Genomic DNA, 25246 nt, shown 5'->3' on the forward strand with positions numbered 1-25246 from the left:
TAAATCAGCCATTAATTTCCTGCTGGAAGCACTGATTTAATCAAAGGAACATCTGATGTGTTACATTAATTTTATTAATCTGAGTATCACTGGTTTATAATTTTGTTATGTTTTACTTTTATATTATTTGGAACTTATAACCATAAGAATTTCCACCTAAATTTAGGCTTAAAGAAACTTTTATTTTCTTAAGTAACATAAGAAAAATGTTTTAGTGAGAGTGGCATTTCATGAGAATTATGTTCACTTAAATGATGTCTAAATATTATTTGAGTTTGAGAAACGACTGTTATAGATAACAGAAGTTACAAAGTGATCATGAGATGTTTTAAATATTTATGAGCACATGGGATAGAAACTAAAAACAAACAAAAACACCATGGCAAGGAACAGCAATGATCATTTTTATTAGTTAAGTTTCCATAAACATTGCTATTATCAAAGCTGGCTGTTTATGCAGTTGGTGTTTCTGATTAGCCCCATATTACATAAACTGTGTATGTTTTGTAGAAAGATTTTGGATTGAATATGTCCTTGTTTTATCACCAGGAAAACAGTGTCAGGTGAACAGTGCTGAAGCAGGGGGCAGCAAACGTGTTCTGCAAAGGGCTGGTGAAGAAGTATTTTATGCTTTACACGTCGTTGGCCTTTGTCACAGCTCTTCAACGCTACCGCTGTAGCAGGAAAGCAGCCCCAGGCGATGAGAAAGTATGACTGTGCTCCAGTAAATTCTCCTTTATCAAAGCAAGCGCGGCCCAGACCTGACCACTGGGCACAGGTCCTATGTGAGTAGGGCCTTGCTTTGTATTATGAGTGGATCGGGTGGTAAACTAACCCCCCCAGTACAGATGTAGGAAAACCTCAATTACACAATCTCTTTCAGTTTTCATCTCTTTTAGCAAAATAATGATTTCTAAATGGATGCTATTCCTATTAGGGTAAACTCGGAACTTCTGGTCCAAACAACTAACAATTCTGTTTCTTACTGAACATATATTTCCCTATAAATTTTACTTCAAAACTACCACTCTGGTCACAAAATGTTATCATCCATCTAAATTTATAAGTACCAAATGAGGAAGTAAAATATGAAGAAACACAAGTCAATTGAATTGGTGATAACTTGGAGAGTTAAAACAGAACTCCATTTTGAATATATTTAAACTATTTTTAAAAAGTAACATGTTATTTATAAGCATTTATGTTTTAAAAAAAGACTTCTTGCTTTAAATGAGACTGTATCAAAAAATAGACAGTAGTTATTTAAAATAATAATTTGTGGGGTGTCTGGGTGGCTCAGTCAGTTAAGCATCCGACTTCAGCTCAGGTCATGATCCCACGGTTTGTGGGTTTGAGCCCCGTGTTGGGCTCTATGCTGACAGCTAGCTCAGAGCCTGGAGCCTGCTTTAGATTCTGTGTCTTCCTCTCTCTCTGACCCTCCCTTGCTCACGCTGTCTCTCTCTCTCTCAGAAATAAATAAAACATTAAAAAATTTTTTTAAAAAAAGAATAATTTGTTGGAGCATCTAGATGGCTCAGTCAGTTAAGTGTCCAATTTTTTATTTCAGCTCTGGTCATGATCTCATGGTTTGTGAGATTGAGCCCTACATTAGGCTCTGTATGAAGCTTGCTTGAGATTCTCTCTGATCCTCCCCTACTTTTTCTCTCTCTGTCTCTCCAAATATAAATAAACCTTAGTAACTAATCTGTTTGGGGCATGTGGGTGATTCAGTTGGTTGAGCACCAGATTTTGGCTCAGGTCATGATCTCAAGGTTCATGAGTTCAAGCCCACATCAGGCTGTCTGCTGTCAGTCCAGAGCCTCCTTCATATCCTCTGTCCCCTCCCCCCCACTCTCTGCCCCTCCCCTACTTGAGCTCTCTCAAAAAAAAAATAAGTAAAAAATTTTTTAAATAATTAACTAATGAATTAAAAATAATTTGTCTATGCTAGTAGGCAACAATTATATGAAAAACATCTTATAAAAATAATTATCTATAACTACACTTGTAGCATTTCTGTACTGTATGAAAATCCTTACATCTTCAGACAAGGCATTATTCTTATTATAAAGTTCCATGGTATCATGTATAGAGAATTTTAGGTGTAGATTTACCCACTTACAGTGTATATATGTCAGGAAAGAGAGTGGTTTCTACCCCAACCCCTGAGAGTCTATCTCACTGTTTTCTAGTCATGTCGCATCACACGTCTCTTCATAACACCACAGGCTTTTTCTAACTTGTTTTTATAGTTTTTTCAACTGGGTTTCACCTTTTCAACACTGCATTTTGGAGGCTCCTCAAGAACACTACAAATTTCTCGAAGTAAACACCTGGTTTCCCTTTCGAATGCGACGGCACGATCACCTAATTGTAGGGAATACCCATGCAGAGGCTGTAACTAAGAGCCACCTTAGTTGTGCTAGTGGAAAGACCCCCCCCGCCTATTGTGCAAGTCTTCTTACCGATCACCGGTGCCCAGCGCTTGGCCAGAACCGTCATCACAGTTGGGACGGAGGCAAGAGCGGCTTTCCTCAGGAGTGTGGCCAGAAGGTTAAACAACTGTGTCCACGTGTGATAAAAAGCCGATATCAACTCTGCGTCTATGATATTAATGAAAACATTTCAAGCTATTAACACAAAGAATAGAAAATACAAAGCTCACCAGATACTTCATTACACTTCAGGCAAGAGTCATGCGCCTGTCAGATGAAGACAAATGTAACTCAGCATGAGCCAGCATTTATTTCCATTAACTTTTTCACTGCTTTCTAAAGACCTCTCTCACCTACGCTCTACATAAAGACAAATAAATACACACTCACGTATCCTCCCCTCCTTAATGCATATTCAACAACAAATCAGAAGGCATGACAAACTGAATAGCAGGCCTTAAATTCAGAACCACATACTGTGCATACTGTAAAAGCATGGCATTGTCCGCTGCTTTTACAGAGCTCAAGTTTCTCCTGTTGCCCATGCACCTTTGTGCAGGAGTGAAAGAAGAAAGCACAGCATACCAAGGTCATGGCAGAGAAGCCAGAGAATGTCCCTGAAGAACCAAGAGCACCGGCCCTCCGAGAAAACACGCCAGGGGACAGGGTTCTGCAGCTCTGCCTATGGCTGAGAATGCAGCAGTGTGCTCCTGTCATGAGGACAGACACTTCCCTTCCCGCCACGTGGCAAACGGAGGCTACAGAGCAGTGGCCATCTGAGGACTGTCTTCTCAGACCACGCCGCCGGCGGTATCTGCCAGCTTTTGTCAAACCCCACCACCAAGCAAACAGAACTTCCTTCTCAAGGTTCTTCTGGAAATGGTATATTCCAGGCAGTTTGGACTAGAGCAGTCCGTGGCGTGTGTCTCAACCTTTTGTCATTCTCGCCTGTACAGAGTCTTTTTAGACCTATGTTTTCTCTTTACCATCCCCATGAAACTTCAGTTCCACACATTCTATATGTCTGTTTATGTACTATCAGTCTATCTGTACTTTACACATAAAAAAATAAGTATAAAGCTTACTGATTTTATTCAACATGGACAAACAAAACATTTAAGTTGATGGGGTGCCTGGGTGGCTCAGTCGGTTAAGCGTCCAACTTCGGCTCAGGTCATGATCTCATGATTCATGGGTTCGAGCCCCACGTTGGGCTCTATGCTGACAGCTCAGAGCCTGGAGCCTGCTTCAGATTCTGTGTCTCCCTCTCTCTCTGATCCTTCCCTGCTCATGCTGTCTCTTTCTCTTTCTCAAAAATAAATAAAATATTAAAAATTTTTTTTAAAAGCATTTAAGTTGAAAGTTAAGATTAAAAATGAAAAAGAATTCTTATTTTTATCTAAAAAAAGGAAAAGTTAAAAAAATTAAAAAACAATTAACATTTAAGTTCATAACTTCTCTTGCTAAAAACCTTTAATATAATTTATCTGCTTATATAAATTAAAAGGTATCAAATTATATATGAAAATGAGTAAATAATATAAAATATATACTAAAAATATAATCAATAATTTATAAAATCATTATTTTTCCAGAAAAAAATTAATTAATTTCCTGAAAGTTATTTTTACTGAACTTCTGCCTTCTTTCAGATATGGGAAAATGACTTTTAACTTAACCAGCTACGAGATATACATTCAGGTATCACTGACTTTTTTGTTTTCAGCACTTTACAGCGTTGATGATATGCGCCAAATCACTTACAAAATAATAAAACATATACTATTTTTATTTAATTCTCAAGCCCAAGTTACATACAAAAGTAAGAGAAACAATAAAAAATATCCACCAGTCAGCCAATGACAACCAAGACATGACAGGACTCTGGGACAATCTGCCACATGACACGGGACATCTCTCCATGTGACACGGGACATCTCTCCACGTGACACGGGACATCTCTCCATGTGACATGGGACATCTCTCCATGTGACAGAGGACATTTCTCCACATGACTCTGGGACATCTTGCCACGTGACACAGGACATCTCACGACATGACTCTGGGACATCTCTCCATGTGACACGGGACATCTCTCCACGTGACTCTGGGACATCTCGCCATGTGACACGGGACATCTCTCCACGTGACTCTGGGACATCTTGCCATGTGACACGGGACATCTCTCCACATGACATGGGACATCCCTCCACATGACTCTGGGACATCTCGTCATGTGACTCTGGGATATCTCTTCATGTGATTCTGGGACATCTCTTCATGTGACACAGGACATCTCTCCATGTGACTCTGGGGACATCTCTTCATGTGACACGGGACATCTTGCCACATGACATGGGACATCTCACCACATGACTCTGGGACATCTTGCCACATGACATCTCTCCCCGTGACTCTGGGACATTCTGCCATGTGACACCGCACATCTCTCCACATGTCATGGGACATCTCGCCACATGACACGGGACATCTCTCCATGTGACTCTGGGACATCTCACCACGTGACATGGGACATCTCTCCACATGACTCTGGGACATCTCTCCACGTGACGGGACATCTCGCCACATGACTCTGCGACATCTTGACACATGACATGGGATATCTCACCACATGACTTTGGGATCAAGTGTTGAATCAAAAGTCCTCCAGTCACAACCATCTATACACTACAGTTTTTAGCACTGATACTGCATACTTCCTGTTCATCTTCCACGTGCTAATTATCAATGCTTCGCAAGTGATACCCAACAACACCCAACAGGAGAAATTAAATACTAAGGAATACGACTCTATTGGGTAGAACCAACTGAGCTCTAAAGGGCCCCAAACCATTGTAATTAAGACTTCCCCCACCCCTTTTGCTTCTTGGAGGGCGTTATCACCCTCATGGAGAAGCATAGTCTACCCCGATTGTAGAGATTGCACAGTCTACCCTGATTGGCTTAGTTAGGGTACCACAGTCCCTTGTAAAATTTTTAAGCGAGGAATCATTATTCCTCTGGCACTAGGATATTTTAACACTAATTGGACACTGAGGACTAGATTTGCTGGCGTCCTAACATTCCACTTACCTAAAACCAAACAAATCCATAAAATTCAAAAAACTAAATAAGAATGAATTAATAGGCAAAGAGCCATCTGGCAATAGTCAAATTACCAATTACTTCATTATAAAACCTTTTAAGTAATTACCGTATTTTATTTCTAATAAAGTCCTACACTGTTTTAATTTTTCCTTCTATTAAGCACTATATCCAACTTTTCATCAGAGTTATTTTTCAATAATTTAGGACTTTATCAAAAGTTTTAATATTATACAAATAAGTTATAAGTAGGTCATTTGGCTGTACCCATAGGTTATAAGAATAATTAATATCTAAAGCTCACTGTACTTGCTAATATTACATAAAAAACTTGCCCTCATTTAAACTGAGAGCACAGGGGACGGACCTTCATTATACTACGTACTTGCCTCAAATGGCCTCCTGGAACCACTTAAGACATCCAAACTACAAAACACATTATAAAAAAGCCTTCCGAAATATTGGCAAAGTACAACATAAAATTTAACCTTGAAGTGAGTATCTGGTGCAAAGTAAGATTTTTTTTTTCCTCAATATTATTTACTTCTATCCTAAACTTTAAAAAAATAAAGCTCACCTAACACATCTCTGATGCATATGGTGAGGACCCCAACGATGTTTGTGATGAGAGGTTTCAGAAGCTCGTCCGGAGTCACAAGGCCAGGATCTACCAGTAAACATGACTGCAGAAGCCGGGACAGAGACGACAGGTACTCGAGGAGAAAGGACACCTGTGTGAAAGGAGAGAGAGGAAAACAAAACGTATCAAATGAAAAGCCTAGCTCAGTGATATTTCTGTTTTCTATGCATTATAAGTCACTTTCTTTGTAATGTAAGTTAATAAAAAACTAATAAAATATTAATCATAATTTTTAAAGATCTAAAGTGAATACATAGCAGACAGCATTATTTTCACATATATAAACACACCATTAATGACCACATTAACATTGTCAAGTATTGGTATTATTATACCAACAAAGCAGTATTTTCAAAGCCAAATTTCAAACTCCATTGAAAGAAAGCAAGCCTTTATAGTTTTTAAGTAGCTAAATGGTGGAATCAATATTCTGGAAGTAGGAAGGGGCATTCCAAAGCCTTAAAGCCTATGATTGCATAAAGAAAGAAAGATTACAAAATATTCTTCAACACATCTCCTATCAGGGAAAATGCAAGTGTGTAACGTTTCATTTCCTTATTGCTGTGAAGTCTTTTTTGATGCCTACATCACTACTGATTGCAGTTATAACAAGTCTGACATCTGATATATAAAGTGTTACCATTAACAGACACACCACAGGATACGCCATGGAAGGTGAGAGTCAATGAGAAACATCAGAGTGAACCACGGAACACTGAGGCCTCTTTTGAGCCCACACACTGGCCCACTTCCTTAGCGCCTCCGCTCTCAGCTCAGATCTCACCCTTGGGACGCCTCTTCTGACCACCCTGCCAAACAGCACCCTCTCTCTGCCACACACCCTTTCCTCACACTCCCTTTTCCCATACCATTTGTGTGTGGGGGGGGGTGTGGAGGTTGTTTTGTTTTAAAGAGAGAGAATGCTAGAGACAGAGAGCAGGAAAGCAAGGGGTAGAGGGCAAGAGGAGGAGAGGGAGAGAGAGAGGAAATCCCAAGCAGGCTTCACACTCAGGGCAGAGCCAGATGCAGGGCCCAATCCCAGGACCTGAGATCATGACCTGAGCTGAAATCAAGCTCCGCCGACTGAGCCACCCAGGCACCACCATACCGTTTGTCACCAGCTGAAAAAAATAGTTCACATTTTATTTATTGCTCACTGTCTCCTGCATCGAGGACAGAATTCATATGGGCAGGCGTGCGTGTTTGCTTTGTTCACACATCTGTCCCTGGCACCTAGAACACGATCTGGCAGAGAAGAGGTTCCAGGACTTTTCTGGAATGAATGAGGAATGCTCTGTGAGGACAAACAGCCAAGCCGCACTGGGCCGACACGAGTACCGAATGAGAACCTTCCATGGGACAGGCACACACCTGATACCCAAGAGCAGGCCACGCCCTGCCCTCGCGGAGGGCACTGCAGCCTCTGACCTCCTCACCCCCTGACTTGCTGCAGCCACTCTGGCCCCCGTGCTATCTGCTGGAGAGACCCGCCAGACCCCAGTCTCAGGGGCCGGGCAGTGTCCCACAAGACTAGCTTCCTCACTTACCTCAGGTTACACGTCACTGTCTGAAAGGCCTCCCCCACCATCCTAAGTGGAAAAGCCCTACCCTCCCAGCTGTGAGAGCACTGCCTGTCCCGTTTCAGTTGTTCCTCTCAGATGGACACGTGGATTTGCTCATGATCTGCTCTCCCAACTTGAGAGGAAGAGTTGTTATTTTATTTGCACAGGCAAGATCCTGGTACATGGCAGGCCCTCAATAAAGATCTGATGGACAGACAGTGGGATGGAGGAGAAGGCCTAATGCAAAGGCTCTGACCACAGTGAGACAAGTGCTTTGAAGACGATGTGTAATAAAAGGGGGTCTTATACGAGGGGTTCTGCCATGGTCAGAAACCCCAAAGACAACACCACAAAGCAAATCCTACAGCCCTTCTTAAACTGACTCAAGGTAACATTTCTCTTAGCCACAACTCCACAAGGAACTGTTAAGCACACTTTATATACAGACTCTAGCTACAATCAAGAACTTAAAAACAGTAAACATCTGTAAAAAAGCAAAAATAAATGTATTTTTATTAGGTTGGGTTTTGAAAATACACAGAATTTAGTCACTATCTATTTTAACAACTTAATTTAGGTGCAAATGATAGAGATAACTTAAAATCACAGAATGGGAAGGTAGTTTTTATATAAAGCCTTCTTTTTTTATATGGTGCTCAAAGATATCCAGATCTGTGAATAAACATCTACAGCTAGTTACTAATGGAATTAGGAAGAGGATCTAGATCTTTAAACCCCACTTCCCTTCTGCACTACCCAAAGATGTCTCAGATTAAAATGTTAAGCAACCTATTTCAAAGACGCTCACCACACCATGTATATCCTGAGAGACCTTCATCTCTCTCCTACGGCCAGTATATCCTTAGCAGAATTTACGTTTCTGGCACTTTAATGCACAAACAGCCATGAGGCGAGAGGGAGACGTAAGACACTTACCTGGGCCTGTGTGTGTTCAGCGGGAGGGGACAGAGGCAGTGGAGCCTTGAGCTCCTGGACACATCTCTCTAGGAGGGCGGCATCCAGAACACTGGAAAGAGCAGACAAGATGAGTAGTGTGCTGCGTATGAAAAATTCATCAATCAGTATTTGAAGTTTGAATATAACCTTGAATAGAATTCAAGAGAAAGGATTTTTACCGAGAACTGATGGCCGCCAGAGGGAAGGTGTATGGGGGGTTGGGCAAAACGGGTGACAGGGACAGGAGGCACGGGTTATGGAATGAGTACGTCACGGGAGTAAGAGCCCTGGCTCAGGGAGCGCAGTGAACGACACTGTGACAGCGATGAACACTGTGACAGCGATGAACACGACAGAGGGCAGCTACGCCTGTGCCAAACACAGCATAATGCACAAACTTGTTACATAATAACTAAGGTAACGTTGTGCGTCTACTCAAATAAAAAGAAAAGTAAAAACAAGAGAACAGGTTTTCATAAAGACAATAAATATATATAAAAAGGTATCCCATAATTATTTTAGAACACAGGAATAGATCTTATCTAATAAACAAGGGAAACAAAGAATTCTGAAAAAAAATATCTAATGAAAAGCAGAATAAAATATAAAGAAGCCCTTTTAGAAGAAAAGCAGATAAGAGAAAAAACTTGGTGGTTAGTTTCCTGTTTAAAATAGGAAAAATATTTGCTAGGATATAAGTTGTGATTTACAAAGAAAAACACAAAATAATGCAAAACAAACAGGAAAAAATTTTTAAGTCCGGAATAAAGAACAGGTAAAGAATATGGTTAAGCCTTTGCCATAAAAGATCCTTTAATAGCTCTGTGGCCTCAATCTCACAATACACTCTTCTTTTTGAGAGGGAGGAGTATTCCTAAAGCTCTGTTTTGATCAATCTTGAGGCAGAAAAACATCGAAAAAGGAAAGTCAATCGACTAGCAGGTTCCTTTTCCAACTCTAGTAGGTATCACAGGGGAAAGGTGACGAATAAATGTGAACAAACTCACACCTCAGCTTAGTATGACTGGTAAACAAGTAATGACAAGTGAAGTGAAACAAGGGATACTTTTTTCTTTTTGGAGTTTTCTTAATATCCTAAAACTTTTTGGACTTTTTTTAATATCCCAAAAAGAAAAACAAAGTACTGCAATTTGGCAGAGGAGGAAGATATTTCAGACAGTGGAAGTTCTCAAGCAGAGTAACGCAAATGACCAGGTGGTCAACAGGAGGCAGGTACACTGGCTGTAACAGTCTGGATGCGGGAAGAAAGCAAAGGGACAGTGACTACAAAGAGAGTATCCTAGACATCATCACTTAATCCGCACACTAACCCCAATACCAGATGTTACTAATGGCACTCGGAGATTAATAGAACTTCCCCAAGACTGCAACATTAGGGAATGAACGACCAGTGATTAGACCTTACGTGGGACTGATTCAGTACCTACGGCCTTTCTCACTGTACATATAACAATATGATAACCCAAAGGTCCCTGCCAGAAACTCGTTCACATTAGCAAATGAAAGAATGAGATCATGATTTTCTAAATTTTATTAGAGAATTACCTAATAAAGTGTTTAATCCCCAATAATGAAAAAACTTCTAATGAATTTAAATAATTTTCAGCCCAGGGTCAGTATTCTGACACAACCCTACAGAGAGGAGTCCCCAAACCCCTTCACTTGTGTGTAGCACGACCAAGGGGCTGCATCATAGCGCTTGGGCGCGGAGCAAGGGGGAGGACAGGTGCGGGTTAGAGCTGCTGAAGGATAGGAAAGTCAGGACAGTGGGGGTGAGTTATTAACAGTCAACACACAACCCACACAAGTGAGTACTTTAATGATCTAAGCTGAAACCGTCAGGACAATTCTGGCAAAAGCAGAAACCTGCGGGTCTAATGAGCCCAAAAGAAGACCAGGATATATTCCCAGTACCCAGAAGTCTTATACCAGGTTATGAACAGAGCCCACACCAGTCACCTCCGCTGCCCGGCCTCTCTCACCTACAGAGAAGCTCCACAAGGCGTGCTTGCCGGAAAGCACAGGCAGTGTCCCCTGGTGCGGTGGCCAGAAGGCTGTCCAGGAGGCCGCACACGGCTGAGAGGAGAGGCGGTGTGACCACACACTGCCTAGGCAGAGGAGCAGGTGGGGATGCCTCACGAGGAAGCCGTGATGACGTGGTTTCGTGTGGACCTATCACTGAAAACAAGCATGAAAATCAGCACTGTTTTGTTTACTCTGTGTTTATGTACGACATTCACAAGCTCTGATCATCAGAGGGACATCCCTAAGAGTGCCAGACAGAGATGGCTGGGGGACTCCCTCTGGGCCCGACGCGTCTCAACCCTAAGGTCAAGGAAGTAGACATCCAACCCTCCACGGTGTGTGTGCACATATGGACACACGGCGAGTATGTGTGTATATATGTGTACACACGGCGAGTGTGTTACACGTACACACGGTGTGTGCGTGCACACATGGACACACGGCGAGTGTGTGTATACATGTATGCGCAGTGTGCGCACGCGCACACGGACACACGGCAAGTGTGTACACGTGTATATATGTGTACACACGGTGTGTGCGTGCACACAGGGACACATGGCGAGTATGTATATACATGTATACACGGTGTGTGTAGGTGCCTTGGGTGACTGTGTAAGAGCCAAGACCAGATGGGCAGAGCATGGTTTTGTGCCCTTGTGCCCTCAAGCACTCAGACCCTGAGGAACAAACAGATGGTCCATGACCTTCTTTCTAAAAGTCTAGGAGTGAGAAGTGCTTCAGAATTCAAAACACTTTAGATGTTAGGAAAACTGTAAGACGCATGTAGCATACATTAACCAACACCTCCAATGGGGTCTTGGGCAACACCCCATAATGAAATAACAAGCATACCACTTGTATAACCACAGGAAGCAGGATGAAGAAAGGAGGAAATAGAACCTCAAACCAGCACTGGCCAGCTTTTGCAGCAGCTGTCTTCAGGTATGGGCAAGTTTTATACCAAATGAGTTCTGAGAATATTTAAGTTTTCGGAGATTCTGGACTTTAGAACTGAAGACATGAGACTGGACCTTTCCCAGAAAACTCGGCAAGGGATTGTTAACAAGAATGCTATCTTTGCTAACCTGCATCAAGACTTTCCCTCATGACCCTCACTTTTTATTTCTTTTGTAAAGAAACATTGTATTTTGGATGAATTCAGACTTACAGAAAGTACAAGAGTAAAAGAATTCCCATATACCTTTGCCCACATCCCTACACATTAATATTTTACCACATTTTATCTACCTACATACCTATCTTATTATGAACTGTTTGTAAGTTGCAGATGCCCTCTCAGCTCTTAATTCATTTCCTAAAGAAAGACTTTGCCTTTTATGATCATAGTACAGTTAACCAGGAAATAAACACTGATGCAGTGATATTCTCTAAACTACAGACCTTCTCCAAATCCTGCATATTGTTTCACTAATGTCCTTTACAGCTCAAGAGTTCTTGTTTGGATCTAAGTCAGGATCACACTTGGCATTTAGCTGTCACGTCTCTTTGGGTTCAAAACTGGAAGATTTCCTGACTTGCGCTGTCTTTTGGGGCTCTGACATTACACAAAGAACACAGGCCACTTACTCTGTAGAATGTCTGATGTTTGATGGTTCCTCATGATTAGATCTTCAGAGCATCCTATCAGAAAACCATGATTTCTATCTGTGCCATTATTGGTAGTGTTAAGTTTAACGATTTGATCAACTGGTATCTACCTACCAGGTTTCACCACTGTAAAGTTTCATTTTCCCATGTAATTACCTAATTCCTTTGGGGCAGAATTAGGACTACAGAACTTTGAGACAATGGAACATCAAGAAAGATTTGACACTTTAAACAAAATAAAATTTGGAAAATTAGATGTAGGTAATTCTACAGAAACCATTCAATTGGTTTTAAGGGAAAAATTTAAATGTTCACAAGATATGTATTACATGTTTTCAGCTTTTGTAGGTCAAGTTTACAGAAGAAAAGAATACCAATAAAGGGGAAGGGCAAAGCAGGTCAGAAATTCAAACTCATCCAATGTATTTAAATAAAACTTTTCTAGGAGCCCCTGGGTGGCTCAGTCGGTTAAGTGTCCCACTTTGGCTCAGGTCATGATCTCATGGTTCGCGGGTTCGAGCCTCGTGTCGGGCTCTGTGCTGACAGCCAGCTCAGAGCCTGGAGCCTGTTTTGGATTCTGTACGTCCCTCTCTCTCTGACCCTCCCCTACTTAGGCTGTCTCTCTCTCTCAGAAATAAATAAAACATTAAAAAATAAATAAATAAATAAAACTTTTCTATTTTATCTAGAGAAAATTATCCTACTTACTTACATTAATAGTAGTCAAGTACACTAGCATTTTTATTGATTCCTTTCACTTTCGTGTATCAAATGTAGGCTTACTGATCATAAGAGACCTTAAGTTTTTTTTACTTTTTTTTTTTTTTTTACAAAAGTTTAGAAACTAAATATAAAAGTGAAAAGTCACATGTCTGAAGTGGCCCTAATGTACATTTACAGAAAATTCTTTTCATCCCATCCTAAATCACTTCAAGACATATTCATTCCCTGGTTAATTGAGCAGCAGCAAAACAACAAATGAAAAAACTAAGCGGCTTTACTGGTGAGTCCTGCTGGATATTCCTGCTAAGGTGACGGAAGTAGCATTATCACCAGAAATGAAAAAAAATTTAAAAATAAATCACATTTTGGGGTGCCTGGGTTGCTTAGTCGGTTAAGCGTCCGACTTTCGCTTAGGTCATGATCTCGCGGTTCGCGGGTTCAGGCCCCGCGTCGGGCTCTGTGCTGACTGCCAGCTCAGAGCCTGGAGCCTGTTTCAGTCTGTGAGTCCCTCTCTCTCTGACCCTCCCCTGCTCACGCTGTCTCTCTCTCTCCTAGAAATAAATAAAAACATAAAAAAAAAATCACATTTTATCTTTATCTTAACACTACTTTCAGGAGATGGGATTCAGGACAACATCTTACAACAACAACATACCTACTCTAGGCTATTTTGGGGTGATGAAAATGTCCTAAAATTGATTGTGGTGATGCTTGCACAACTCTGTGAATATACTAAAAACCAATAAATTCTACACTTACTAAATGGGTGAATGTATGATTATTTGAATTATTCTCAAATTTCATTTCATGCTGTGAGTTCATAACAATTTAAAAAATGTGAGTTTGCTCCTTTTATTCTTAAGATCAAATGAGTACTTTCTACAATTAGATACTTTTTTATATTGTTAACATAATTATTAAAAAACAAAATGGGACATTGTTTAGGAAGTCAGGGAACACACAGTATAACAAAAATTCTGAGTCAAGTCTTAATTAAGCAATTATTTCTCAAGTTTTCTAAAGCCTTTTCCCTGTGGATGCTTATACTTCAGTGTGTAAAGTACCTTCTTTTTAGGTAGGATATTCCTTCCAGGTGAAGAATTTAATGCTACAATAAAGGCATGTACATTCTCCAGAATAAACAAAAGCTAAGCTATAATCTCCCAAATATACAAAGTTTATAAAGCATAATAGAGTTGGAAGCAGTCCCTAATACAAAGAAGAGAATTTATATATTGCCATTAATAAAAATAAGTCCCAGGCTACTCATCAAGCATTTCTAATAGACTCAACATGTGTGCTTTAATGTGGAAGCACACCCTTTGAAAATACTTATGACCAGATTCTCTCCACTTGCAAGTGGACTACTGGGGTAAATTGAGGTGTTTTCCCTAAAGAGGGAGACAAACGAAGTTAACTAATATTTGTGAATTCCCAAATTCAACCCTGAAATACCTGTGCCTAACTAATAAGGAACCATATGGCAATCAGACTATTTGATGACTAAATTAGTGTTAAGGGTATTTGTTTTGTTAATTTCAGATCTATTTATTCTACCATGTTCTGAGCCATTTCATTTTGTTCTTATCTAGACATTGTGTTCTGTGACGTTAATTAATTTTGTTCTTTTATTTAAAATTTTTTTTTTTTAATTTTAAACTTGATTCACTTTGTAAAAAGAGAGAGCATGAGCAGGGGAGGGGCAGAGAGAGAAAGAGAGACAGACAGACAGACAGACAGGATCCGAAGCAGCTCCAGGCTCCAAGTTCTGAGCCATCAGCACAGAACCTGATGCTGGGCTCGAACTCACAGACCATAAGATCATGACTTGAGCCAGAGTCAGATGCTTAACTGACTGGGCCACCCAGGTGCTCCTAATTTTGTTTTTATGTAGACATCTGCTTTCAAAATATCTGGACTAACTTGTCATTTTTCTTGAAAGTAGAATGTCTTCCTAAAAGGGTACCTTGAGCCACAAACTGGTCGTGTGAGGCTTCAGGGACAGGCACTGCCGAAGGCCCAAACAGCACAGGTTCACTTCCCAACGAGGACACCACCTATAGTGCAGCAAAGAGAAGGATTTTACTCTAACACTCATGCATTAATGTTACCACATGGGAAGTGAAACAGAACCAAGTATGGACATAAAATATCCTGAAATGAGAAGGTTTATACCAAAACTGTACTAAATATAATTGGAAAACATTTCATATTTTGAGAATCGTAGGTTTTTTGAATGGCACTTTCTATTGCTTTTAGGACCTGGCTGGAATTTATGTAAATCAGTAACTCAAATGAGCAGAGTTCTGATGTGAAGCCCATTTAGGATTTTGAGGTCTGGAAAAGGCCTACTTCCTCTTATCACCCAAATGTTAAAAGGCTAAACCATACTCCTTTCCTTAACTTTTGCATAATTCATTGTGTCCTTGAGATGTTCTATTCTCCTTGATTCATAATAAAAGGGATTTTTTTTTTACAAGTTTCAAATGGCACACACAAATTTTAATAGTGCCTATGAAAAAACCAGCAGAAATACTAAAAGATTCTTCTCTACCTTTCCCCATTTCACAAAAGAACTGTTTTAGGCAGTATGTAGACACTGTGTTTCAGGATACATAATATTTTTTTATTTTTTTAAGTTTATTTATTTTGAGAGAGAGAGAGAGAGAGAAAGTGCATGAGAGCATGCACGTGAGTGGAAGAGGAGCAGAGAACAAGAGAGAGAGAGGGAGAGAGTGAGAGAGGGAGAGAGCGAGAATCCCAAGCAGGCTCTGGAGCCCCACAGCCTGATGTGGGGCTTAAACTCATGAACCATGAAATCATGACCTGAGCCAAAATCAAGAGTTGGATGTTCAACTGATTGAGCTACCCAGGCACCCAGAATACAGTATTTTTTGAAACATTAAACATAACATAAATTGTGTAGAAGACAAACACAATTTCATCTACAGGTTTACAGACGAGCAGACTGTGTGGCCTCCTAGAACTGAAAAAGCTCAAACTGATGTATTTGGCACCTTCTATGTGAAAAATATCTTACCTGGAGAGGTCAGATTATCCTTTTTCTTACCACCAATGTATCTTCTCTGAGATGGTGTGACCTTCGCACACCTGGATAAGCCCCAGGTCAGTGCATATGTGCAGCAGGCATGTCAGGAGAATGTCAACAGATCTTATGAATCAACCTCACCTCAAACTCAGATCCCACACGCCTGAGTACTTGTATACTGACTGCATATCTAACTTTGCATGTTAGTTATGCAGTCAGTATACAAGTACTCAGACTTCCATGATAGAGTCAAAGCAAAAACCAAAGTTGTTTTTTTTTTAAGTTTATGTATTTTGAGAGAGCAAGTAGGACAGGGGCAGAGAGAGAGGGAAATAGAGAGAATCCCAAGCAGGCTCCACACGGAAAGCACAGAGCCTGACGCAGGGCTTGAACCCATGAACCACGAGATCATGACCTGAGCTGAGATCAAGAATTGGACGTTTAACCTAAGCCACCCAGGCACCCCCTGACCCAAGGTTTTTTATTTTAATAATAAAATATACCAGGGTTACTTTTAATAAAAAAAATTTAATAACAGAAATAAACCAAGATTATTCTTATTTTCAGTTTCTGTTAGCAAAGAGAGGATAAATTTGAAGAAAATGATTGATGGAACTTCTATACAGTTTTTAAAATCCCCCTTTCAACTTAAGACTTCAATCATCACTCCTCACTTCAAGTATGACATTACAATAACACCAGAGAGCTACAGCCAATAAATGTAAGCCAAGCATATAAAGTCATCTAAAAAAGAAATCCAGGCAAATTTCAGTCTAAATAAATCACTCATATATGATCATGTATTAAATATCTTATTTTATGTAATATTAGATACAGATAAGAGGAAAACACCTAAAATGTATTTTTCTAAAAACGGTATTTACCTACAACAGGCTCTAGGAAATGTGCAAAAAAAAAAAAAAATCCTGCCAACAAACATCCAAAATAACTTTTACAGCCTGTGAAGACAACGTCCTGATGGACACCATGTCACAGAGCACAGGACACAGCCCGTGGGGACGATGGTCCTGAACGGAGACCGTGTCACAGAGCGCAGGACACAGCCCGTGGGGACAACAATCATAACTGAGACTATGTCACAGAGCGCAGGACACAGCCCATGGGGACAACAGTCCTGATGGACACCATGTCACAGAGCGCAGGACACAGCCCGTGGGGACAACGTCCTGATGGAGACCATGTCACAGAGCATAGGACACAGCCCGTGGGGACAACATCCTGATGGAGACCATGTCACAGAGCACAGGACACAGCCCGTGGGGACGATGGTCCTGATGGACACCATGTCACAGAGTGCAGGACACAGCCCGTGGGGACAACAGTCCTGATGGAGACCATGTCACAGAGCACAGGACACAGCCGGTAGGGATGATGGTCCTGAACGGAGACCATGTCACAGAGCGCAGGACACAGCCTGTGGGGACAACGTCCTGACGGAGACCGTGTCACACAGCGCAGGACACAGCCCGTGGGGACAACAATCATACCTGAGACCGTGTCACACAGCGCAAGACACAGCCCGTGGGGACAACATTCGTACCTGAGACCGTGTCACAGAGCGCAGGACACAGCCCGTGGGGACAACAATCATACCTGAGACCGTGTCACACAGCGCAAGACACAGCCCGTGGGGACAACATTCGTACCTGAGACCGTGTCACAGAGCGCAGGACACAGCCTGTGGGGACAACCATCATAGCTGAGACCGTGTCACAGAGCGCAGGACACAGCCCGTGGAGACAACAATCATACCTGAGACCTTGTCACAGAGCGCAGGACACAGCCCGTGGGGACAATCATACCTGAGACCGTGTCACAGAGCGCAGGACACAGCCCGTGGGGACATCATACCTGAGACCATGTCACAGAGCGCAGGAGCTAATCCTAGACGGTACCCACCACAAGCTCCTTTGTTTATATGATACGATTTAAGAGGACAAGGCTGCTCGAATCCTTTATCTTTTCAATTCACATCCTTCCAGCTGATACTCAAGCAGCCCTCGCTACAGATGAAAACAGAGGGAGCACTCGGTGCAGGAAAAGGAGGTTTCTAAGGGCCCATGAGATAGCTGGCTTGTGACCAAAGGTCAGACATTAATAAAAGTTGTGATTTTCCTCAGTTCAGTCCAAGGAAGTGATCTACGAATTTAGAAAATATGAGTTTAGAAAGCACCTCCCTCATAGCTGTATCATAACTCACCCTGTACGGCTGAGAAGACGCGAGGACTTCTTTACATAGTAATAAAGTGTGCTTTAACACTGGATTGTGGGCGATTTTATTTTCTACTAACATCTATATTTTTTAAATTTGCTATATTAGCACATTACTATTTTAACAAGTAAGGACAAAAAGGTATTAAACTGAATTGCTCTGCTTCTATACTCAAATCCTTGCCCATCTGAAAATAATCTCCAATGGACGCTTATTTGATCATACGTAATAATATGTAAATACCTTACTTGTTATCTTGAAAAGTAACAACCAGTCAATTTTAAAATTCAAGTATTAGCTTCTGGAAGGTGGAGCAGATTCACATGAGCCCATAATGCTACAGGTAGAAAAGGCCTCATCTAGTCCAGGTCCTCATTTAGAGATAAGGACCACAAGCAAGGGCCCAAGGCCACACTCTAATTAGGATTCTCAGTTGAGGACTATATCCATGACATCACAAATACATTCAAGTCAGAAGAAGCCCTCAGACCAACCTCCAAAATGCTGGCCAATCTTGTTTGAGAGGAAACACTTCTTTCTCCCCACTCCTGTTTCCATGGAGGAGGGAGGAGGGGTGGGCTTACTTTTCTGGCAAACTGAGCAGGCTTAGCCACTCCTTGCCCCCACAGCAGGGAACTCACATTCTCATTTGCTCTCTACCCCTTCGTAGCCAGAAAGCCCCAAGTGGGAGCCCAGGGCTGTCCTTATAACACTAAGTCTGTTTAATTCTTCTGTCACTTGCTCTGTTCATTAAAATGGCTTTGGTACAAAATCACAATCCAGACATTTTCCTCTTTCTCGTCTGCCACAGGACACATCCTGAGATTTTCAATTTACATTCCCTTGATAAGACAAATAAAACTGGGTTTTCCTTGAATTGAAGTATATATACTTCAAGCTTTATCACCTTACTGGTATTATACGGGGCAATAATAGCCTGTTAGTGCAGATAAATTGGTGTTACTCAAAGCCACTGTCCTAAAACAGAATCAAATTTTTCTTATAAAAACTAAAGATAATAGCCTTTTCTTCAATGTGTTTAGAAACAGATTTGATAGCTAAAGAAGTTTTCTAAATCATGCCTCATTGTAAAATAGGCAGTTAGAATTTTAAGAGTCTCTTTCAAGTAGCAGAAAATAGCAAAGTCATTTACCATATCAAAGTAGAATTTGGGTTTTTTAAAAAAAAACACAATTTCTGTCATATAAACAAAATGTATCAATCGTTGAAACTGTTTTCTTTGTATTCTGCCTTTCAGAAATGAAAGAGTTCACTGGATACTTCAAAGTTTTTTGAAAGCTACTTTAGGACTTGAATATTTTATTTGCCAAGTGATTTTATAATACTTTCCATCTTCTTTCATCAAATGTAGTATTGGTGTTTAAATAAGTTATTTGATTTTTAAAAAATGAAAAGAGAACAAAGGAAGAAAATGAGGATTTGGGAGATGAAAAACTCAGGGCACAAATCTACTCACATTTTTCAAATGTGGCAAAATATAAAGAATGAAAGGTTCCTAAGGAACACTAGACTTCATGTGTTCACTTTTATAAGTGATACCTTCCTCCTTACGTGCGAGAGCAGGACCGCTGTGGCATGCTTCGCAGTTTGTAATCATTAATTCGAAACAAATTATAACCAGAAGTTTAAATCGCTCTTACTACATAGATCCGTGATTCAAATGGAACGTGTACAACATAAAAAAAGAAAGCTCAGAAAAATACCCCTGAAGGAGTGAGCATAAGAGGATGTAAGATTCCTCTCTGTGTAACCAGAAGAGCACTCACACGCAGACTTAGCCCCAGGACCTAGGCCCTACGCCCACGCCTACGCCCCACTGTATATCATTCAAGAGAACAAGTTTCCTAGAGCTTGTCATATTCTACTGTCCATTAGCTTTGTGACCCTATGCCAAATACTCAACTTCTCGAAGACACTCCTGCTTCACTCATGAAAGGGTACCGCTCTCAAATGGTGTAGATTTAACACCTTCTAATGGTGTACATTTAACACCGTTTGTAGCACCTCGGCAAACAGCAAACTGGAGGGCATTGTTTCTGAGCTCTACAGGCCAACAGCTGACTCTCCACTTACATCAAATCTTATTATAATAATCAGTTTTACCAAAATTAAAATATATTTTAGTACAAATATAAAATAAGACTCTAACCTATTTTACTTATTTCAGTTACAGTTATCTGCTTAAAAAAATTGTTGAAATCTATCTCAAAATGTTTTTGCGAATTTCTTTAAATATTTGCACTTGATCTTAATGACTATACCTCTATAGTAACTTAGTTTGGATAACTTCAAACATACCAAAGTGAATACAAAATACAGAAAAAGACATAAAATATTATTTGCTCTTTCTAATGATTTTTTTAAGAATAGTTATTTATAAGCTAGTACACACTAGGCACACATAATGGAATATTATATTTTTCATCAGCCACTGTATTCATGTTAATGTCACATACAAAATAATCACAGTAGTAACAACTAATATGGAGGGATTTGTTTTTTAACGATCAATATCTAAGTTTTTTTTAAAGAATCAATATTAAATTTTTGTACCAAAAAACAAACTTGTTCATTCTCATTATATTACAGCCCAGTGGCCTGTATTACCAATACTTGAGGAACTAGAATCTCACTTATATTTTCTAACTAAACTATATGGGTTCTTAGATCCTCAGGTGGTTGAATTTATTTAAACAAAGTATATCATTCTCTTTCTCTCTACAATCACGCACACTGCAGTTTCCCCAGGTTTTCCTGGGGTCACCACACTGGAGGTGTGCCCTTACTTTATCACTATTCCTACATCAAAACTATTTTTCTTCTAAAAGGCCTCTTTGATTCATCTCTGTTTTAACTGTCCTTAGTCTACTCTTCATTCTATAAAAAAAAAACAAACAAACCTGTAACTGCATCACACAAACGCCAATACATATCTCTCTAAGGTTAACTAATGTTTCATGCATTTTACTCAGCTGAAAGAGCTTTGTAGTTATTATATCTTACTTCTTCAATCCAAAAACAGATTTTCCTCTCCTAGCTAACCCCTATCTGGTGATTAAACTTTGGCCCTTGTCCCACATCCAATCAAACCATGCATCTGCTGGGGATCTAATGCTTTCAGTACGACACAACGTGGCTTGCGGTTTTCTCAGTAGGCTTCATGTTCTCAACTAGACTTTCAACCCCTGTACCTGGGTACTGAATCTTAAGACATAGTTGAATATCGTCTCAGCTCCCTGCAAATGTGTGTATACATCTAAAAGAGACTAATGGAGGACCGTGGGGGAGGAGAAGGGGGAAAATGGTGAGGGAGGCAAACCATGAGACTCTTGAGTGCCGAGAACAAACTGAAGGCTGACGGGGGGGGGAGGGGAACGGGGGGGATGGGCATGGAGGAGGGCACTTGTGGGGATGAGCACTGAGTGTTATATGGAAACCAACTTGACAATAAACTATTTAAAAATTAAAAAAAGAGACTAATCCTTTAAAGCCCATTTCAACTGCCACTTCTTATACAGAATCACTTTGTATTTCAGCAATCCCTCTAACATAACCTCACTGGCACCCTGACTACAACATCTATTACGGCACCGAGCACATGTGGCTTTGTCCTGAGGAGTATAACATCACGGCCAACAACCTGGGCTCTAGAGCTATACATACTTCTGGATTCAAATAATTCTGTCAGTTACCAGCACTGGAACCTTGAACAAGACGCTTATTCATTGTATGCCTTAATCTCTCCTTTTGTAAAATAGCAATTGTAAGAATGACCTTCAATACTTTTAAATGCTGGTTTATTATTTTTGAAAGACAGGGATAGAGAGTGAGTGGGGGAAAGGGCAGAGAGAGAGAGGGAGACAGATCCCAAGCAGGCTCTGCATGCTGTCAGCTCAGAGCCTGATGCAGGGCTCGAACCCACTGTGAGATCATGACCTGAGCTGAAACCAATAGTTAGACACAACTGACTAAACCACCCAGGAGCCCCGACTTTCAATACTTTTAAAACTATGAAGACCCATGAGTAAAATTTCTCTTTAAATGTTTAAATAAACTTAGACTAAACTAAAATCAATCTTACTTAAACTGGTGCTCCCAAAAGTCTGGAAGAATCACATATTTCACAAAGAAAAGCTCAAAAGGAAAGAAATCACATCTCCTTCATTTTGACAACTGAGAAAACAGATTTTAAAAAATACAGACATAATTCTGCCCAAAAGCAGTAGAAAAGTCCACATTTTGGTCCTAAGACTGTTGCTGCACACGGCTGTTTCCTAGGTATAAATACCCACTGAATACGGGTATTTCTAAGAAGTGGCACTGTGATTTCAGGAGCACAACCAATGCCTGACCCTCCTACCTGAGGGGGCAGACACTGAGCTGGATGGAAGCCATCTCCGAAGAGGCACTCACTTCCAAGGGCAATGCCCCCAAGGTGACAATGACACTCCTTATCGATCTATGATTTACGAACATACATGTCCCAATCCCTACAAAGTTTGCCAAACAACTAATATTCATTAGATGATACCATCAAGGTCCTTAACATGGCATTAGCTGCACAGAATGGATAATGACCCAGCAACAGCACACAAAATGATATGACCCAAATCAAAAGACAGTGCTTTCCTCAGAAAGACAAAATGAAAATACCAACCAATAAACAAATTGCATCTTTTGTTATATCTGGGAAACAGACAAAATAATGATATGAATAACCAGATACAGTTATTGGCAAGACTTAAATCTCCTGAACTGATACACCTCACCATATTCTTCTACTTGAGAAAGTATTAGTTGGTCTGGGTATGACAGCTTAGGTTTAAAGTAATACTGGCATAGTGAATAAACTCCCTAGATTTTTTTTTTTCCTGTTGGAACAAAGACATAGTATCTCTGGCGTGGCAAGAGAAACATGACAAGTAGCAGAATTCGGGTAATGAGACTATTTCTGTGAGTAAAAGTCACCAATACCAAAGCTCTTCTATTTGGAATCCAAAAGAAGAAAAAAAGAGTTAACTGTAAAAACTCCAACAGATAATTAACTTTTGAGAAACTATACAATATGTCTTACATAAAACTATAATAAGAATTCTTTAAAAAAAAAAATTTCATTGGTATTTTTTCTAAAAGAATATGTAACAAGCAAGTTAAAGACAATTTTATGTTACTAGAGATGCTTCTATTTAAGTAATGATTGCAATAAATGTATTTCCAAAAATTTTCTCAGGAAATCTAGTATCCTGATCTATAAGATTTGTTATTATTAAAATATTTAGTATATATTATACATATTTTTATTACATATTTTATTTATTACCATATATTATTACTATCTCACAAAATAGAGAAATGTGAAAGTCCTTAAATCCTCTTGCATTGTATAAATACAACTTCTCAGAGTTAATGAGAGCAATTACTATTTATTGAGTACTTACTATAAGCAAAGAACTGAACAATGTACAAATTTCCGATAGCCCTTTTAATAAACACAGTGACCTAGGAATTACTTTTAAGCACACATTAATGCTGTCCTTCTGTGAACTAAATAACTAATCAATACAGCTCCTTTTTCCATTTAATCATATTATTTCCCTTGCTGAGATAAAAACACATACTATTTCTAGCATGGAAAGGAAAGCATGACATCTAGTGGAACTGGGGTAATTACTCCACTTTTCCAAATAAAGATTGAGCTCAGCAGGAACCACAAACTCTTCTGGGTTCTGGGTGGAGGGGCAAAGATGACTCCTAAAACTGTAGCAAAAAGTAGCAACACTGGGAAACTATGGGAGGTGGGTCTCATTTTGAGATGAACTTTATTATTGCCTGGTAATTGCTTATTATCCTCATATTATTTTTGCTCACGCAAGCAGGAAGGTCAAGGTTTTGCCTTCCGAATAGGGTTTATGACACAGTAATTGTTCCAAAAATACTTTATGATTTAATATAACGTTTTCCACTTGACAGTACATGGTTTTGTATGCTTCTAAACAAGTGAAACATAGTTTCAACCATATTAGGAATACTTAGAGTGTCTCAAACTTTTTAGAACAAAGCAACTTACGAATGAAAAGAAAAAAGAAGGCAAGAAGGCATAAATTTCAGGTATTTCAGATAATCAAAACAAGCTTCTAACAGGTATTTAGAAATTTGTTTAAAATCTCCAGTACGAGGGTGTGTGGGTGGCTCAGTAGGTTAAGCATCCAACTCTCGATTTAGACTCAAAGTCACGATCTTGCAGTTCATTAGATCAAAATCTGCATCAGGCTCTGCACTGACAGCATGGAACCTGTTTGGGATTCTCTCTCTCCCTTTCACTCTGCCCCTTCCCCAGTCGCACACAGATGTGCCCCCCGTCCCCATAAACATTTAAAAATAATAAAAAATAAAATAAAATAAAATCTCTGGTACCAAACTAGAATCATTTGAATGGGTCCACTTTCTCCAAATTGCTTTGCCCTTAAGCAAAACTGCAGAGTAATCAAGCTTTATGATTATATAGGATCTATTATATTACTATTGATAAACACCTAAACTTTTACACTCTTGGTTCTTTTAAATAAGGTATAAAAAAGGTTGTAAACTCATCTAAAATGACATTCAGTGCAGCTATATGAGTGCATCANCCTTTCACTCTGCCCCTTCCCCACTCGCACACAGATGTGCCCCCCGTCCCCATAAACATTTAAAAATAATAAAAAATAAAATAAAATAAAATCTCTGGTACCAAACTAGAATCATTTGAATGGGTCCACTTTCTCCAAATTGCTTTGCCCTTAAGCAAAACTGCAGAGTAATCAAGCTTTATGATTATATAGGATCTATTATATTACTATTGATAAACACCTAAACTTTTACACTCTT

The 25246-nt window shown here is 39.9% G+C and overlaps 1 protein-coding gene across 1 annotated transcript in view; it reads right to left on the reverse strand.

Annotated features, from left to right (window-relative positions):
- Positions 1–25246, reverse strand: part of RTTN (rotatin) — a 165538-nt gene that overhangs the window by 37327 nt on the left and 102965 nt on the right. Inside the window, exons 35-39 of the mRNA XM_077752674.1 lie at positions 15043–15133; positions 10703–10898; positions 8679–8769; positions 6118–6271; positions 2466–2603 (exon numbers count right to left, since the gene is read on the reverse strand). Of these exons, the coding sequence (XP_077608800.1) occupies positions 2466–2603; positions 6118–6271; positions 8679–8769; positions 10703–10898; positions 15043–15133 (670 nt within the window). The remainder of the gene's footprint in view (positions 1–2465; positions 2604–6117; positions 6272–8678; positions 8770–10702; positions 10899–15042; positions 15134–25246) is intronic.

The sequence above is a fragment of the Crocuta crocuta genome, unplaced genomic scaffold (genome assembly GCF_008692635.1).
Source record: "Crocuta crocuta isolate KB4526 unplaced genomic scaffold, BGI_CrCroc_1.0 scaffold101, whole genome shotgun sequence".
Classification (NCBI taxonomy): Eukaryota; Metazoa; Chordata; class Mammalia; order Carnivora; family Hyaenidae; genus Crocuta; species Crocuta crocuta.